The sequence below is a fragment of the Gastrolobium bilobum genome, unplaced genomic scaffold, assembly GCF_033153095.1.
Source record: "Gastrolobium bilobum isolate Gb01-03AN ecotype WA unplaced genomic scaffold, APGP_CSIRO_Gbil_v1 utg3506, whole genome shotgun sequence".
In the NCBI taxonomy this organism is placed as follows: Eukaryota; Viridiplantae; Streptophyta; class Magnoliopsida; order Fabales; family Fabaceae; genus Gastrolobium; species Gastrolobium bilobum.
Window position 1 is genome coordinate 253,165 of NW_026897168.1, and position 20,497 is coordinate 273,661.

Below are 20,497 nucleotides of genomic sequence, written 5' to 3' on the forward strand. Positions count from 1 at the left end.
AGGAACAACAGCGTAAAGAGTATTTTAGATATGAATTTTTTTTGCACGAGAATCCAAGAATACCATACACTCTGGTGGTATTATTTAGTGGGATTTTGCTTTATAATTTTAAATGCGGGAAATTGATTTTTCTAAAAAAATTTAACAAATTTTTATATCAAATATGAATAAATAGGATTCTTAATATCAATTTTCTAGGAATCAAAAAATTATCTCTCTACCAAACACCTATTAAGGGTATTGTGTTCAATGTTTAGAAAAAAAATTCATTTTGCGGAGAATAATATATATAGCATTATAAATGGATCATACGTTTATGTTAAGCGTAGCGTTTTAAAACCCTACCTCTACCCCCGGTCGATCCAAGTTAACCTTGACCCCTTTTATGAGGGTTGGGGTCAGCAGTTAGACCCTGCATGCACGTTGACTCTTTTGACCTCCGAAATTCCCTGATACCCGTCAAAGGGGTCACTAATTTTTTTTTTTTAAAAAAAAAAATTCGCTGCTCACCTATATCCCAGACGTCTTTACATCGGTGGTTCCTCCTCTCCCCCTCTCCTTCGTGACTCCGCCTCTTCGGTCTTCCCTCTCCATCGCACCGCCACCTCTCCTCTGTTGTGGTAGTTCTTTTCTTCACTAATCCACTCTTCTTCTTGGTTGGTTTCTATGCTCTGAGCATGTCTGGTATTATTGTATTGCTGAGGAATGGGGTTTAAAGCTTTTTTTGATCATGGTGTATTTACTCTCATATCAAGAAGACAATAGATAAAAAATAATGCAAACTAAGACTTTTAAATTATATCGCATGAATAGTGAATTTGGAAATTGACAAGGAAAGCCTGAGTTTGTAGATTTTTATTGGAATATGTGTTTTATTCTTTGATATTTTGATTAGCTTGTGTAATATTGACTTGAAGATGTAATTGATTGAATTATGTTAAGTATATTTTAAATCTTTGATGATTGGTGGTTTGAGTTTTTTGAAATTTTCATAAATGATATGTATTTATGGTTTTTTAATATATAAAACTTGGTCAGCGATAGGGGTGTTCGCGGTCTGGATTGGATCGGTTTTGGAAGCACAAATCATCCGATCCAATCACTTCGGTTTGATCATATAATCATCCATTCGGTTTTGATTTTTTTTCAAATCCGATCCAATCCAATTTTCTTCGGTTTGGATTGGATCGATTTTCGGTTTTTTGAAAATCCTAAAATTTATTTCATGATTATTGTGCAAATAACATCTTTTGTATATATTGGCTTTGTAAATTTATTTTTTTTGAAATACAAAAACATTAATAAATTATAATATAGTTTTTTTTCGGCAATGAGATATGAATCTCTACAAAAATAAAATTTTGTTAATGAGATGTGACTAGATTTTTTCTTGGGTTTAGTTAATGGGTTAATGGGTCTTGGGTTTAGAAATTTTTAGGCTATGATTAGGGAAAGACCCAAGTAGGTAGAGAAGAATTAATATATTGGATCGGTTTGGATTGGATCGGTTTTCATAAACCCATCCAAAAACCGATCCAATCCAATTAAAATTTGCAGTTTTTAATCGGTTTTTAGTTTTTCGGTTTTCGGTTTATTCGGTTATCGGTTTTTCGGTTCGGTTACCGCAGTTTGAATCGGTTTGGATCGGTTGATGAACACCCCTAGTCAGCGAGGTGATCCCGTAATCTCTCAGTTGAACCCGTGATCCCAGACCTCAATCGAGTCAACGGCCACGCCAAATTTTTAAACACTAGTTAAGCCATAGTTGACATTATATTCAATAAAACAAAAAAAGTTTGGTTTTTAAAAAAATTATTTAAAAACCAGGCTTAGACTTACTTTTAAAATGCCTGATCTACTAACTTTCAGGATGTCTTATAGTTTAGACTTAACTAAAATAATAAATCATCTCAAGCTCAAAATAATTTATATAAATTTAATCTATTTAGACAAAAATTTATTCTAACCTGCCTAATTTACAACTCTCCATATATATATATATATATAGGTAGGATCCTTTGACACCTCATCTGAGAGTCATTAGATAAAAAAAGATCAATGGTGTCACATGCTTACAAATGAAAGTCATTGATCTTTTTTGATCTAACGGCTCTCAGATGAAGTGTCAAATTTGTGTCAAAGGATCCTGCTTCATATATATATATATACATATATATATTACCTGTTGAACGGCAATTCATCATTAGTTCATTGGGTCTCATCTCTTTGTGAGAGAAAGAGATAGATAAAGGAAGAGAGAGTGGACAAAAATATAAAGGTGTGGGTCTCTGTTACGGACCTTGAGATCACCACCCCAAAAGCTAGCTCAAAGGGTGGGAGTGCCCAAAGCCTTTCAAACCCCACATTAGTTTCCTATACAACCAATGTGGGACTTGTAACATTGCCACCCCTTTAAGGACCGACCTCCACGGCGGCTTTCACTCTATCGACACTGAACTGACGGTAGCCTTTTCCCCCTGGGCGACTTCACTCACCTATCAGTATTCAGTGCCCAAAGGCACCTTATCCAGCCTGTAGGTAGCCCTTTATGTGGCCTCAACTCTCAATGAAAGCACCAATTGTTACGGACCTTTAGATCACCACCCCAAAAGCTAGATCAAAGGGTGGGAGTGCCCAAAGCCTTTTAAACCCCACATTAGTTTCCTATACAACCAATGTGGGACTTGTAACAGTTTCACCTCTTTGTGAGAGTGAAATGACATAAGTTGTGTCATTTAAAAGGACAAACACTTTTTCCTATATATATATATATATATATATATATATATATATATATATATATATATATATATATATATACGGTTTTCTTTCTCAAACGAGCATGGAAAACATAATCACTTACGACCGGATCAAACCCTTATCATGGAGATAAAAATTATAGTACTTACCATTAGGCTACATTAGGTCATTAGTTAACTTACATCATTTAAATTATTTATTATATAATTGAGTATAAAATATAAATTTATATATATATATATCCGAGTAATGTGGATCAACCAGTGACCCACTAGTTGAATCAGTTATCCACTGACCCAATACCTCAACCGAGTCGATGACCGATTCAGGTTTAATAATATTGAGTTAAACTAACATTGGATCTAATGATTTAACAATTAATGTTAAATTAAATGTTACCCTTCATTTAAAATAAATATTTTCAACTACATTTTAGCCAAACATCTTAATAGTTATGTATAAAAATTTAATGTTTCTCACATGATAAGAGATAAAATTATCTCATACACACACATATAAAAGTTTGTGTGACTCATATTTTTTTTCTCTCTTCTTCTCACTTAGTTTCACATGAGACCTATATATTTTTATATGTGTGTAGGAGAAAAAATTATCTTTTATAATATGAAAATATTAAACTCTATTTGTAAATAATAAATAAATGAGAATAAAATTTCTAAAGTTACTTTAGAAAAAGTTGTATAATGTTCATCAAAATGATGTAGTTTTGGGGTTGAAAGATTAAAAAATTAGAATAATAAAGACTATTATAATATTGAAATAAATTAAAATTACAAACACACCATGATTTTTGCTCCAAAACAACGTTGTTTCGGTGAACATTAGACAAATTTTTTTGAAGAAACTTTAGAAAAAGTTAACCCTAAATAAATATTATTCTCTTATTTTATTTTATTTTAGGATTTGATGCATGTCTTTTCAAAGGATATAGAGTTATGTCATTTTAAGTGAGAAAAAAACAAACAATAAAAATCATAAGAGAAAATTGGATAATTTTTTTTTGGAAAAAATATTTGTCATTTTAAATGACATAAAATTATGTCTTTTTAAGAGAGATAGACACAAAATAATTTTATTTATTTGAAATTTAAATTAAAAAAATCATTCACTTTCTCTCTCTCATGATTTTCATTTTTTGTGTCTATCTCTCTCTTAAAATGACATAACTTATGTCATTTAAAATGACAAATACCAAATTCTTTTATTTAGAGATAAATATTTATCATTTTATAGGATATAATTTTATATTATCTTAAATCCTAACTGTTGATCTCCATCATTAATGATTATAATTCTTAATTTAAATTTTAAATAATAAATATTAATTTGTGTTTTTTCTCACTATATAAGTGTCTGTTCTTGCTTTTATTTTATTTTATTTTTCGAAGTACACGGACCCACGATATTTGAAGAATAGATTTATTTTCCAAACGCGATCTTTCGGACAAATATATCTTGTGGTGTTAACAACAATACGGAGACAGTAACAACAGACGGAGAGTGTGTTTCGGTTCTGGAGGAGAAAATGAACAGTATAATTTCGCCTTCAGCTTCTCCTACAACCTTTTCTTCTCCTACAACCTTTTCTTCTCCTAGGTTGTCCAAAATCGATGCTTCCTTTTATCCCTTTCCTAACTTCGCTCTTCCTTGTTCTTCCAAGCCCATACACATTGGACTTCCATGCCAAAGGGGTTCTCGAACCACTGCAGTTCGCTGCAATGGTAACATGTGGCCCGGTGGCCCTGCCTCTGGTACAAGATTCTTTTTTGTTTTCTTCTTCTTCTTTTTTGTACTTTAAGGTTGTTTTTCTTTCTCTCAATTGTGCTGCCACTTACGTTAATAATGTGTTATTGAATGATATAAAGAGGCTTTCTGACATCAAATTCTGGGTTCATGGTTGTTTGAAAAATTTTAATACTTGCTGCTGCTTCTAGTTCTGCAATTTTCACATGGTTATTTTTTTTCTTAATAAAAATTTCCTTTTTTTTTCTTTTTTTTTTTGGGGTTCTGATTAAGTTTTAGGTTCGGTATTAGAATTGTGGGGAATGGGGAACTATAACAATATCCATTATTGAGCTTGCATTCATTTTGCTTCACTTGTTTCCTAATGGTAAATCTTCACAAATCTTCACTAAGTTAATTTAGTTTTCTCACAGTTTAATGATAACCTATTCTTAGGGATTTATTTTGTCAAATTGATGGTTGCATACCCGTAAACAAGTAGTTTAAAGGGACCAAATAAGTCCACTTAAAAATATTCTATCCTTAGAATTTTTATTTTATTTTATTTTATTTTATTTTTTTGGTATTTGATATGTATTTTTTAAAAGTAAGCAAGTATAACTGAATCTTGCAGGTGATGGTGACAGCAGCAGCAGAAGTATTCTGGATGCATTTTTCTTGGGAAAAGCTGTAGCTGAAGCTCTAAATGAGCGAATTGAGTCCACAGTTGGTGAGTTTTTGAGTACAGTTGGAAAACTTCAAGCTGAACAACAAAAACAAGTACAGGACTTTCAAGTAAGGAGCAATTTAAGCTAGTGTTATCTCATGCTGCATTTATAATATCAAGCAGCATTTTACAACCTGTTGTTTCATATGGGTTTGCTTCAGGACTTTACAAACAATATTGATTCTAATAGTTGGTGTTGGCCAACGTCACTATTTTGGTTCTAATTTGAAAATTATATTACAGGTAATGGGGGTAGTCAAATTATCAAAATAAAAATGTTCCAATTCCAGTTGTTACCAAAAAAGCTTTTTCTTTTTTAGTCTACAATCAGTTTCATGAGAATAGAATCATTTTGGTGAGGAAGGTGAGTGAGTGGTTGAAGAGAGTAAGTGATTTAAGTGGGATGTTTTAAAAATTCGCATCTGCTTGCTGGGCTCCTCGCTTCAGCGAGCTACACCAGCGAGAAATTTCAACACTCGCTAAACAACTCGCTTCAGTGAGCTCCCCAGTGAGGAATGGTTGACAGGGGCCTTTTACATAAGAGCCCAATTCCCCACTTACACCCACTTAACCATTTTAAAAGTGTGCTTTCCTCATAAACAACACTCCACATTTATTTAACTTTATTAAGCCTCTCGTTTAATTAATCTTCATTATGCACGATTAATTAATTAATCCGATGCAATTTCACATTTTACAAATTAGGGTTATTATACTTTCCTTGATTGACAACAAATTAAATAGAATTTTGGCAAATGAGGTGAGTCTTGGCAAAACTGTATAGTTTAGGGGATTGACTTCATACTTGAAGGAATTTAAGGGAGATTATGGCCCATATTTTATAGTAGTCCCAAATGCTGTGTCAGTTAATTTGAAGAGTGAGTTTTATAATTGGTTACCATCTGTGTCATGTATTTTTTATGCTGGATGGAAGGATCATCGGTCAAAATTATTTTCTCAAGAGGTTTCTACTATGAACTTTGATTTTCTAGTGACTACTTATGAGTTCATCATGCATCACCTGTCAAGGCTTTCAATAATTGATTGGAAATATATCATAATTGATGAAGCACAAAGAACAAAAGATAGAGATTTAGTTATTAACACGTGATCTTGATAGATATTTGGTCAAAGATGCCTCCTTCTGATTGGAACACCTTTACAGAATGATTTGAAAGAACCCTGGGCTGATTTGTTTTATAATGCTATTATAGTTCCTGCAAAACTTTTTATAGTGCTAGGGTTGGGAATTGAAGATGGGCAATGGGATACTAGTGAGTGCTATACTGCTTCTTGCATGAGCAATCCAGTTGGTTGCATATTTAGGTTCCTACAATTCAAACATGGGATCCTTAGGAAGGAGTTTAATCTTGTTGTATTCATCTTGAGGACAAGGTGAATGTTGTAACGCCCGGGCGGTTGCAAGATCAATGACTGTCCCCATAAAACAACACGAGATTTTTCAGCGTGCTTTGTCCTCACTCACACACTTCCTGGAAAAACTTCCCAAGAGGTCACTCATTCTAGAATTGCTCCAAGTTAAGCACGCTTAACTATGGAGTTCTTAAGTTATGAGCTACCGAAAAGTAGATGCGTCTTGTTAGTATAGGTAGTATCAAGTAATTCTTATAAGCTATCTCTAACTGTATAGTTTCATACCTGCACAGTATCTAGAATCCCTCTCTTTCAGGTGTTGATTCGATTTATTCATGTATCCCCCAGCTGCAATATTTGGCATGAGCCGCTTATTGTCCATGCATCTTTTGTACCAGCGACCACTCCCTGTCCTTGCCAACCCTTGGGATGTTACAAATGTCTTGATAGGAAGTATTGATAGGAATTCTACTGTAGGAGTTTATCATAGGAAGCAATATAGGGGAGCATTTAACCTTGATGAGTTAGCAAGAAATATTCTAGAAGAGGCTGAACATAATTCAGTTAGTAACTTAAAAATTGGCGGGAAGGGTGCAGAATAAGTAAGGGCAGTGTGTGAGGGACTAGGCATTTGGAAAACTAGGACTTGGGAGAATCTAGAGCCTCTGTAACTGCTTTGGATCTATTTGTCTTTCTTCCGTTCTCGTGTGTTTGTTCTTCATTACTTGTGATTTGTCTCGATTTGTATCACAATCTTCTATATTGCTACTTTTTTAGGGTTATTAATGGAAGTCTAGTATTGTTCTCTTCTTAATTCTCACATTTTCCTTGGTTGATATCTATCACTAAGCTTTTGGTTTATGACTTTAATATCATTTATAAGTTTCTAGCAATAAAGTACAAGATGTTCTTTCTAAAACAGATGAAGAAATGGAATTTAAAGCTCTTTCTCGACCTTTTAAGATGGATGTGTTATTGACAAAAGAGGAGGGATTGTTGGCTAAGATATTCAAGGATCTTGATTCCGATCCTAATTCTCACCCTGCTTATACATAGGAGCACGGCTGATTATTTTATAATGGTAGATTAGTCCTTTTGATACAGAGCTTTGTGCTCAAATGATATGATTTGGCAAAATAAAAGAACAACTATTGCAAGGGAAATAGGTTACAAGAGACTCGTTCTCTTCACAAGGGAAAATCCCCTTTCCACTGAGCTCTCTCAGTCACTCTAAGGAATTATTAAATGATGCCTAAGTCAGGGAACATCTCCCAATTTATACAAAAATTATCAAAACCGTAAACTGAACTAACTCCTAGATCTCCTTTGATATACTTTCCACACTCCAAGTCTTTCTATATTATTACCCTCATTTATATCTGTATCACCTTTCTGCTTCTTCAGTTTGTATTCCAATATTGGTACAATCACCAAATTTGTTGTTGAATGTCGAGTTTGTCAACATAATAAATATTTGGCAACTTCTCCTGCGGGTCTTCTTCAACCACTTCCTATCCGTAATGCCATTTGGGAGGAAATTAGCTTAAATTTCATTACTTAGTTGCCTAAATATAAAGGTTTTGATACCATTTTATTAGTGGTGGATAGGTTGAGTAAATATGTTCATTTCATTTTGATCAGACATCCCTATTTTGCCAAAAGTATTGCAGAAATTTTCACCGAAGAGATTATTCGTCTTCATGGTGTTCCTATTTCCATTGTAAGTGATAGTGATCGTACTTTCATTAGTAGTTTCTCCAAGGAATTATTTTGATTGCAAGGGACTTCACTCAAATTCAATACTACTTACCATCCACAAATTGATGGCCGAATTGAGGTTTTGAATAGGACATTAGATACTTATTTAAGATTTTTTGTGCTGAACAACCCAGGGTTTAGGGAGATTATTTACCTTGGGCAGAATATTGATATAATACTAGTTTTTATATTTCTGCGCAGTCTACACCTTCTGAAGTTGTTTATGGTCGACCTTCTCCTTTGTTAATCAATTATATGCCAAGGGAAACTTTGATTGAAACTGTAGCAAGAAATTTAGTCAATCAAGAAGAAGCTTTAAGGCAACTAAAGTATCATATTGAGAAAGATCAAACCCGAATGGTTAAACAAGCAAATTTACATCGTCTTCCTTCTACCATTCAGGTTGGTGATTGGGTATATTTGAAAATCAGGCCTCATAGAAGTGTAACTGCACAAGGCTATTTGCCTCTAAAATTAGTTGCTCGATATTATGGTCCGTTTCTAGTACGCAAGCAATTGGAGCCGAGGCTTTTCAATTACAACTTCTTTCACATGCTCGTATTCATTCTATGTTCCATGTATTTCTGAGAAGGCTATTAGCAATCATCCCGTTGAGGGGAATTTATGAGAGGATTTTCAATGTACTAATCTAGTTTTTATTCCGGAAAACATTTTGGCTTATTGCACAATTGGACAGCAAGGTGTTCCTATTAAACAAGTCTTGATTCAACGGCTACATCATCCTCTGGAGGAAGCTTTTTGGGAAGTTGCTCTCACTCACTATTCAGCACCAATTTTTTGATTTCAACCTTGGGGACAAAGTTGCTTTTTCAACCGGGAGGTATTGATATGCACAAGGAAATCGGTAGCCCTAAATCTTTCAAAGTTTATACTAGAAGGAATAAAGTGTAGTTACTATATTTAAATAATGTGTTATGTTAGTTGTAGGCAGTTTATGATGTATGGGTAGTTTAGGACAGTTACTGTATTGTACTAAGAGGATAAGTTACTCCTTAGTTGGAAAAAGGTCAGTTACTGTTTTATTTAAAGGAAGTAAGTCAAGGAGAGTGCTCCTTAGTGAGGTCTAACCTGTCATATGTATATATATATATTTTTTGGAACAATTTCTGTTTTACTATAGGAAGGGTTGCAGAACTTGTCCTTTGTTTACTGTTAATTGAAGTTGAGGAAATTAAGAACACGACAAACTGAGTTAAAAATTGGGAACCCATTGAGAAGCAAATATAATATTGAGATTTAGAATTATTATTATGTAATATTCTGATAAGAAAATGTGCAATGAAGCTATATTCCCTAAATTTTAAAAGTTAACAAAAGAAGACAGAACAACTTGAAAACATAAAAAAAAGAAAGGTTGTTCTTCTTCTATCTTCAATTGCCAAGTTAACTTTATTTCCCTGTTTGGTGTCTAACTGTTTATTCTAGTCAAAAGTAACGATTGATTGCAATGCAAGTTTTAAAACAATGAAATGTTGGAGGTCGGAAATTATTCAAAAGGTTTTCTAGAGTGTAAGGGGCTTCATCATATTGTCTGAAAGCAAATTATTGATATGGATTGGAGTAGATTTTTGCGGCGAATCAATGTGGATTGTTTCAAAACATAACTTCGGAAGTTTTGATTGCTGACCAATAACAGTTAAATGTTTGTGCTATAGCTTATGTATGGCAGTTGCCTGTTTTAAGTTGGGAATTTAGAGATATATAAAATCATTAATGTAGCCTCACTCAATAGTTTAAGTTTTTGAGTTGAATTGGTTCTTTACATAATATTAAAGTCTCGATGTCACAGGTTCGATCTTCACTGTCCTCATTTAATTAATAATTAATTCAGTCTTGTGGAGTTTCTTAGCACAGCTAGGTGGACCTCTTAGTACAGTTAGGTGGACCTGTGCATTGTTCACCTTTTAAGCTCAATGAGCTCTCGTGTGAAGTAGCATGTTAGAGATAACAATTTAAGCTTTTGGGTTGAATTGGTTCTTTACAAGAATGAATATTTATTTTGATCCATTGGAATTATGCATTGGTCTTAGAAAATAACCTGAAGTTAAGCACATTTATAAAATTTATAATTTGAAGTTAATCAATGTTTTTGTGTCCCACTTTCAATCTTCTACCCTTTTCCTGGTCATTTTTGATATGGATAGCTGTCTTTTACCAGTTGGAAAAATAAATGCTTATGCAGGAAGAAGTGTTGGAAAGAGTCAAAAAAGAAAAGGAAAAAGCAGCACGCGAAGCTATAGAGGCACAAGGAGTCATTTCCAAGCCTGCTGTTCAGAGTAAAGTCACAGATTCAGCTACTTCAAGTACTTCAGTTTCTGCAACGGATCCAGTCACTGATGAATCTGAAACATATATTGAACCTGCCAAAGAAGGGGAACCTCCTTTAAGTTCATCAAATGATGAGTGATACGTGAGTGTGTATTTTGCTTCAACTTTTGATTGCTTTATGCTGAATTTACTTAATGCCTTATGTTTCTCCGATCTAAATAAGTTATCAAGTTCAATAGGCATATCATAATCTCGTTCAAAATTCCATCCTTGTTGGTAGAGCTTTTTTGTCAAGAGATCAATGAATGCAAATTCTCGATTGGATTGTCCTTGTTTCTTCCTTTCTTTTCCTTCCATTGTTGCTGAAGCATTTTTCTTCTCCCAAAAGATTGAGACTTTACTAATACATGAAAGAGAATCCAGTATATAATGGATACTAAAGCGGGTTTGAAGTAGCATCAGCCATGAAGGCTTACCATCACGCCAGTTAAAATTCCGATTTAAATCTGCTATTTTACGATTTTTTTTAATCAAAATAATTTCATCAAAATTCCAAAAGCTTTTACGTTTTTACGATTTTTTATGATTTTTTTTACGTTAGGATTTTACGTTTTATGATTTTTTATCCTCTTTTCAATTTTAGGTAAAATCTCGATTTTAACTATTGTGCTTATACCATCCTTCAAAGAAATTGGAATTTGATCATAACTTAATGAATAGACCTTAGCTTGTTGCTGACATGAACTTGGCTTTAGTTGTTGATGGTACGATAGAGGTTTGTTTGGTTTAAGGAAATGTTTTCTATTTTTATTTTTGTTAGACTACTAATTATAAAAGGGAGAGATATTTTGACTCCAGAGTAAGACTTCTAAGTCTTACTCCTTATCTCAGCCGTTGATTTCCGCCAATCAAACGATTGTTATTTATTTGAAATTAATAGTTAATTAATTGATATAACTCAATAAATTATAACCGTTGTATGGACGGAAATCAACGGTTAAGATGAGGAGTAAGACTTAAAAGTCTTACTCTAGAGTCAAAAGATCCCTCTCCATTATAAAAATACCAATCTTTTTTTATAGTTTGTTTTTTTAAATATTTTTATATGAAATCATGAAGATGACATTTTGTTGTTTTCATGATAAGTATTTGAAAAAAGAAAATAAAGTGAAATAATATTCTTACAATTATTAGTAAAATCAGAAAATAGTAAGAAAAAAAATTTATTTCCCTAAACCAAGTCCTTAGATGACACCAAGGCTTTCTTAAAAATTTGTAGCGTCCAGTTTGCTTTTTCTTTACACTATATATTTAGCATAATATGCATCACAAAATTCTACCGAATCTTTCTTTTACCATAAACTAACGTGTTATATACCAAGTAAATATAAAGTTTTCTTCACAGACTTCAGATGATACTCTTTGGGATTTTCTTGGAAATGTGTACATGATCCAACACGAAAAACATCACCAGATCTACTAACAAGTAGAGAAAGGATCCTATAATACACAGAGTTCTTATTTATTGCCTTATATTACTCGTCTTTGTCAATTACCATAGTTGTATACACAAGTGTTGTATCAGCTTAATTAGAGGGAAAATTTTAATTCGCCTGTTATATTTATCTTAAACTCACTTTTCATGAGAATAGAATAATCACCACAAAGCAACTGATGACGTGTAATTTTGTAGCTTCTTATGTTATTTTTAGCTTCTCTACCCCTTAAAGTCGAAGTTTAACCAAACATAATTTTGTAATTCATTATTATGAAAAGAACTTTTTTATATATAATGAAGAAAAAGCTAAAAGTTTTTAAGATGTATGTTAATTTTTTGGAATCCTCATATTTATTTTATAATTTTACCCTTATTCTAAATTTGTATTATAAATTTTATCTTTTACCTTAATAATCCATCTTAATAACAAATTGTTTCATCTTTACTCCTTCAAAACTATTAGAACAACTTTATATAATTACCGAGCAGCGTTTAGCTTATTTTTTTAAGCTTTTTTTTTTTTTTTTTTTAACTTTAGATTAAAAGTAGCTTTTAGCTTTAAAAAAAAAATACAATTGTCAAACAGGCTCTAATTAGTACATTAAAAGACAATACCTCATCAACATATATTTATACAATTAGCACTTCATTCTTGAAATATTTTCTAAATAAAGTAGTGATTTGGATCTATCCCACGCGAGATTATAGGCATAACCAGTAAATGACCCAGGAGGCCAACAAATATTACTTCCAAGATAAGGAAACACGGCCATCCCGCGCACCTTGTCAATCCCACAAATACTCTGACACACAACATCAGCTGCTCAGCCAATTGCAACCACATGACATCAGTTACTCAGAACTTTACTACCTTTTTAATAGCCAATGGCCAAAGAATAGACACATGCTTATGGTTGCACTAGCCTGACATTAGGCATCCAACACAGAGAAATGCCAACAAAGACCATTCATGCCCACCAATAAGAATGAACACCACCACATTAAGGCGACATAACCACAATGCTCAACTATTATATAAACAAAGGCACTAAGCCCATGTATGATCATATATCCATTCGTACTTGACCATATAAAATATATATTGACTTGAGCATCAGAGTGCCTTGCAAATACCTGCTCCGGTGTCTCCAATCTGAAAGTTCATGTTTAGATAAAAGGGTAGCCTTTAACGATTAAAGGTGCCTTAGGTGATATAAATAAAAACAAAAACATGCAGCGGAAATCATATGTACATCATACAAGATCGACTTCAATGTAGATTGAATTTAGGGAAGATTGAAATCATACATTTGACGATTTTAGTCTAATTATGTTTTCCTAGTAAACTCTTTACCGTTCTTGATCGTGTCTTGATCTCACACAAAAAAGATTGAGTTGCCTAAGTCCTTCTGACGGTGCTCCACTTTATCTCCTCCAACGACAGGAAAGAACTTCTTCTCTTTAGTTTCCTAAATCCTTGATTGTTTGCTAGGTGGTGGCACAAGGTCAGATTTTGATGGAAAGAGGGGCACACAAAGGGAAAGAGAGATTTCAGCAAAGGAGGTGGCACTTTTTGTGTGACTTCTTCTCATATAAGAGCAAGAGGCGCTAGGCTAGGAATTATATAATCCCTAGTTGCGCCCCTCTTTCTTGGCTTAAGTGGACCACTATCCACTTGGCCCTTTAGCCCAAGTGAGCCCACTTACTCTTCATAATGTGGTGCGCCCAAGGCTAAGTGGGCATGAAGGTTCCTTAACCATTGACCCACTTCCTTACTCCTAGTGAATCACTATTCGCTAGCCTATAGCCCAAGCGACTCATCACTTAGGCCCAAAGGCTCTCTTTCACACTTAGCACACTTAGATTATATCTAAGTCACATGTGATGATGCAAGCACAAGCCTAGCTCACTGGCTCACATGTGCGACCCATAAGGTCCATGGGCCTGACCATAGGCCGGTCCAATGGGCCCATGACATGGCCTATGAGCCAACCCACTAGGTCAATGGGCTGGGCCCAAGGCCCGAAATGGAAAGCTCTCTTTCTCAATCTTATCTCATAAAACCAAAATGTATGCTAGGTACTGCCAACAAGGTGATATTGGTGTGAGACCCATTAAGACCAATTATTCATTGACATGTATAACATTGGGGCCTTCATAAACTTCTTTATGAAGCATAATCCATCCAATGACTACACAGAGCACTAGCAATGCTTTGTGGCCCTAGAACTAATTGAGTTTGATCGTGAGATTTGTCTTTACTGATTTAGTTATCGTGGGATCCATGCTTTTATCTCGTTCATCCACCTCTAAGGTCAAGAGCAAGGAAGTAGTATAAACTCTTTATTGACTAAGAGTAGCTTTGTTGGGACATGGAATCTTCTACGATAAACTTTAAGAAAAATCCATGATCTCTTATTGTGCACAGTTTCTCGAGTTGCATGGATGTCATCCAAGCCTCACCAATCTTATGAATAATTGATCCTTTGTAGAGGATTATGAATTCTTTTGGCCTGCTCATCTACACTCATGCCTTCCAATCATACCCATAAGTACATTGTTCTCCCTATCTTTCAAGCGGATAGATTTGTACCCCAAAATATGACCTTCGAACAAAATACACAATAACAACCTCGAGTATGAGGATGATCTGCACAACTAAATGAAAATAGGCATTATTGATCTAGTGATACTATTATAAGTTTCCTTGTGTCAGTTCAGTGTGACTCGATCCACTATGAATCCTCCTATGACATAGGTTAAGGCATTTCCATGCTTGCACTCATGATTATATACCTTACATCTCCATATAAGTAAACTATTATCGTACTAGTCTAATCGAGACGACCAACGACCTTCATTGGTGACTCTAGACTAGGAACGATTTTAGGGCATAGCCATGTAGTGAGCTTGAGTTCTCATGATCATGATCTCATCATAGATCCTTAAAGCACACCCATACTATCCCAAGGGACTTTATCCATTATGCATACTATAGAAGAGATATGTAATATGAAAATGATAAAGCATGCTTGTAATAATAATCATAAATTCTTAGTTATATAATCAGTGTCATCTAACTCTCGGATTGTCTTTATGATACCTACTAATACTAACAGATGTTAGTATGTAGGTATCTAAGAGACAATCTAATTTATCAGATGAACATATTTGACTATTTGATAGTTCATGATTAATTTTTTTGAGCATGCTTTATCTTTATCGTATTTATGTCTCGTATATATTTTAAGATAAAGGCCCTAGGGATAGAACGGGTGTTCACTCGAGGATGTATGATAAGGATCGTGATCATGACGCTCGAGGGCACTACATGTCTATCACCTGAAACTAGTTCCTAGTCTTGAATCACCAAGATAGTGCATTGGTGATCTCGATAAGACTAATACGACATCATCTACTTGTAAGGAAATACAGGTAGGGACATCGGGGAATGCAGGTATGGTGATGCCTTGACTGATGTCGTGCATGGATCTGTTAGAGAATAGACGCACTGAACTAACCCGCCAAGAGACTCCACAAGGATTTATTATAGAGAGTATTATTGGATTTGTAATGTCTCTCATTGTTTGGTAGTGCAGATCATCCTAGACTTGAGGATGTCATCCAATAATATGTCTTAGGGTTATGCTTTGACTGTACAACTCTATCTGCTTGAAAATAGAGAGAACAATTTACTCTTGGGTATAACTCAAATACATGAGTATAGATGGACATGCTGATAGGACTCATATTCCCTTACAAGGGATAGGGCTTGGATGAGTTTTAGTTGACTTGGGAATCTATGCATAGTAAGCGATCATAAGGAGTTATGAATCCGTCTTAGAGACAATAGAAGAAAACTCATAGTTCTGTGAAAAGCTACATTTAATCATACATGAGATATGATACTCTATCCTTGCTCTCAACTAAATATGAATGCAATATGAGGAACAATGTCGGCAAAGTATCCAAATTAGGATGGTATATATAACACCTCATAATTATAAATCACATAATTATAGATAAAATATGGACTAAAGGGTCAGATTAGTGAAAATCCTGAATTCGGAGTCAAAATACGTAAAAAGGGTAAAACGGTAATTTTGCCAAAGACGTAACCCTAGGAAATGAAATGTGAGTAGAAGGTCTCAAATGGGAAAACTAACCTTGAAAATGGATTTAGAACGAAAAATTGAGTTGTTAGGAAAGTTTCTGAAAATTTGATGAATAATGTTTTTACCGGGTAAAAATAACAGCGATATAATTGCACCGAAAAGTGTGCCGAATGAATTTTGAGCTCTAGGCTTGGAAACAAGTTGGAAAATGTACATAGGACTAAGATTTACGAGTACTGGTGAAATTTGATTAAAATTAAAGTTTTTGAAGAAACGTGTCCACAGTGCACATAACAGCTTAAAACTATGATTTCACTGAATGACTAGAAAACTTCGGATTCATCTGTTCAAATATAATTAAAGGACTTTGGTGAATATTAAATTTTGGATTTTATGGATATTTCATCGATTAATTGATAATTAGTGGGTTAAATGGTATTTTGTCTTATTAGAGCTTATGTGGCAATCCAAGTCACTTGAACATCTCACTCTCTCTCTTCTCCCTCCACAAAACATGAGCACAACCCCCATATCAGATGCAAAACAAAAACCATGGCCTCCTCTATTATTACAAGCACTTGAGCTTCCATCTTCAATTCTAGACATTTTTAGGCAAAACATTAAACATCAAACTTGTTTGTAGTGGAGCTTGTGATCAATTTTCACGCCTTGAGTTTTCCTTGAAGATGAGTGTATGAATAGATCATTCCTTTGACATCTTGGACGGTTTGAGTGCTAAAGGTGGTGATTGAAGGTGGTTTTGAATCATCTAAGACTTGAAACTTCATCCTTGGAGCAAATGCAACACATTGGTGGTGAGTTTTCCTAATTTGGTTGAGTTTTCATGGAAATTTATTTTTGTGATGTGTTCTTGAGTCTTTGAATGTGGTGGGGCTGTTTTGGTGGATCTCATGACTATGCTCCTTTGAAAAATAATGATAACATTGACAAATAAAAGGTAGAAATTAAATAAAAACTTTGGTGTGGTGGATGATACTTGGATCAAAATTTATGATGGCGAAAGTGATAAATTGTGTAGTGAATTGATATTGAGATTGTGGACTAGTTTTGATGATGGTTTATGCTTAGTTTTGATGATGGATTATGTATATTTTGTATAATGGTGTTGAATTAGAAAGGGGTTCTTGATGATTGATAATTACAATTATAATACTGAATTTTCTAACTGAACATAGTTCATATTTTCCCTCATATCTTGAGATATAGACGTTGGACTTAAACATTCTTTAGTGTTTTAAAATGCTTAGAAATATAACTACAACTTTCATGAAGAGGTCAAAATCTGATTGGGTAGTTGAGGGACCTTAATTACTGTCACGGATTCTGGCACTGCTTTAGAAATTTGAACGTATCTGGAGTTATAGATATGGGATTGGATGTTCTCAATTGTCTTGGAAAGATAAAACTCTAGGCTAAAATTTTTGTGAAGAAGTAGAGAGCTAGAGAGTAACATGATGGAGTAGGGTAAAATTTTGTGAAAATTTTTGTATTGTCTTTGAGTAGGGTAAATTAGCCGTGAAATAAAGACAATGGTGGAGTCATAGGCTTTGAGAGTAACAAAATGTAGTAAAATGAGCATAACTTGAGCTAGAGAGCTCCAGATTGAGTTAGGCTTGAACCTATGTAAAGCTAACTCAAAGATGTTTAATTCTGGAGAGTGATAGAATTTTTAGATAAGAAAATCGATCACAATTTATTTGTAATGTTCTGCCCTGTTTCTGAAATTTGATTTTTGGAACATATTCATTTACTAAGGGCATAACTTGGGATGTATAAATCCAAACGAAGCTTATAATATACCGTTGGAAAGATCTTGACATCTAGATTATGTTAGTAAAATATCATAATTTTAGAAGAACAAATTAAGTATAAATAATTTTATAGAAAGTATGGAAACTAAGGTTAATCTAATAAATTAGATTAATTGCCTATTATGTGTGATTTGTAAGAATTGATGAGATTATAGTTATGACTTTTTGGATGGCATGAATTGGCAAATTAATATGAAAGTTAATAAGGGAGTTACTTTAATTGAAGATTTTAAAGTACGCAAGACATAATATGATTCCTTCAAGTTAAAGAAACATGCTTTTAGTGGTTGTTAGTAGTAATGTGTATATATTGTAAGTTATGAATTAAGCGGAAAATGTCATTTTTAATAGGTGACTTAGTTGAACCAAGTAAGCTTGGATAATCTATTGGTGTCTAAGCGAATCGGAAAAGGAAGCAAGCTTAAATGTAATCCCTTGGTACTGGGGTTAATCCCCATGTGTGCTCCACCATGCCCCTTGGGGGTAGTGGTTGGAGGTGTATGTTAATGATGTGTTATAACATGCTCATGCATATATGTATGTATATTGGGTACCTAGGATGTACCGTATCTCTGGCCAGTAGATAGTTGCCTTCAGGCGTTACGGACTTCCACTGGATAGGTCTCTATGAGGGAGTTCCAGTTGACCTGGGGTCATGGAGTTGTTATCCGTTGAGGAGCACTCTAGGAATGTCTCGGGTGTATATGGATGGAGGGTATCTTAATTGATGTTCTGGGAACACATCCTTGGATGAGAGCCCGTATGCTATATGCCGAGGCCAATAGGTCAGATGTTGCGTGTTTTTGGCATTGACCATTTCAGCTTCATCGTATGTTTACTCCCTATGCATCCCTACTTCACTAAATCCCTTTCTTTATCTCGGTTTGGTTGTTATGATGAATTGTTGATTTACATCTGAGTGAACCATTGGGATGAGTAATCTCCAGAACCTCTGGGTTACTGAGATATATTCTTATATCTCATCCCGATTTGGGGACATTATTTCATGTAGTAGCAGTGAGACTGGAGCCGTGGGCAAGAGGCCATAGGTTGAGCACTTGCAGATTGGAGCATGTTGCATTTTGGGGTCACTTGGCATAGACTAGACTTAGGGCATGAATATTGTATATGGATTTAGGTATGCATATTGTCTTATTTGTTCATGCCATCTTTTTTCCTAAGTCTAGTTATACATTATTATGTTATATTTTAAGGCTTATTTCATTGTATTGTATTTGGAGGACTTATTGTATTATGATTTTCATTGGAGAATTGTAATTTGTAAATATTGATCCTTGTGTAATATTGAAGCATGATATATGATGAAAGAGAAATAGGCCTATTCTATGATATGATTTATGTTTAATGTAAAGAATGCATGCAATGGAATGATGTGATTGAAATAAGTTTAAGTTTTGGATAATGTAAGTAATGAAATGTAAACTGAGGAAATTGATGTAAATTATATTGGGTTGTAAGAGCACCAAGGTATTTCTGGTCCTTGAGTGCCACCCATTTTTATTAGGTATCATTTGAAGATAATAACACACTTTTGATAAAGTGGGATAGGTTGAATAAACAAAAAAGATGCCGTCGAATTTTCTATTAAATGGCAGATTTTGGGTGAACTTTGGGAGAGCATATCTCCCTCCAAAGAGGTCCAATTGAAACGTTACATACACCATTTTGAAGATTGAGATGTCAACTATATTTTGTCAAAATTTGGTAGTCATTGGAGTTGTACACAGACCTGTAGAGGCTTTTGAGTACAAACTGTTATGGATGTCTTGTTACAGGGGCTGTCGCGAGACCGGTTTTGGGAAATTTATTTCTCCCTCAATTCTTAGTCAAATTAGGCTCATGATATGTCAAATTGAAGCTTAAGATTTCTAGTTTACTGTATAAAAATGTGAGAGCAATTGGTGGAGTATTTTGTCCAGAATCTCTGAAATAGTATAGGTTGTTTGGTATCCTATTTGAGGTTGGCTGGCAGCTTTGCTTGTCCAATTTCAAACGGTGATAATCGGAGCAAACGAGAACTTTATGGAGTGTATGATAGCTTGTTGGAAATATAGTTAAGCCTAAAATAATATACTAAAATATGAGAGACTCGTAACAACTAAATCTCTCGCAATATCCAGATTACTGAACCATGTTCAGTTATGTAAAAACCATAAAATTGAGAATTATGCTAAGTGGGTTTATGGGAACCCCTTAGTGACTTGAGAGAAACATTATATGATAGTGAGGAAATTATTTTAATTATTCCGCCTTTAGTTTTCAATTATGATCATAAATTTTACTCATTACGTCTTATTATTGTTTTTAAATGCTTACGTAACGAAAAGGAAAAAATTTACTCGTATTTTTATAAATGAACTGCTATGATTGTAACTGCGCT

The 20,497-nt window shown here is 34.1% G+C and overlaps 1 protein-coding gene across 1 annotated transcript; it reads left to right on the forward strand.

Moving 5' to 3' along the window:
• The first annotated feature begins 4,246 nt into the window (after positions 1 to 4,246).
• Positions 4,247 to 10,980, forward strand: LOC133304644 (uncharacterized protein At4g13200, chloroplastic). The gene is made up of 3 exons (XM_061504690.1): positions 4,247 to 4,532; positions 5,138 to 5,298; positions 10,566 to 10,980. Exons 1-3 carry the CDS (start codon positions 4,307 to 4,309, stop codon positions 10,788 to 10,790), a joined length of 612 nt encoding a protein of 203 aa, XP_061360674.1. The 5' UTR covers positions 4,247 to 4,306; the 3' UTR covers positions 10,791 to 10,980.
• The last annotated feature ends 9,517 nt before the right edge of the window (positions 10,981 to 20,497 follow it).

Excerpts from the sequence above, each read along its gene's own strand:
- LOC133304644 (XM_061504690.1), top strand. The coding sequence starts at position 4,307 with ATGAACAGTATAATTTCGCCTTCAGCTTCTCCTACAACCTTTTCTTCT. Across the intron at positions 4,533-5,137 it reads GCCCGGTGGCCCTGCCTCTG|GTGATGGTGACAGCAGCAGC; the intron begins GTACAAGATTCT and ends TGAATCTTGCAG. Across the intron at positions 5,299-10,565 it reads AACAAGTACAGGACTTTCAA|GAAGAAGTGTTGGAAAGAGT; the intron begins GTAAGGAGCAAT and ends ATGCTTATGCAG.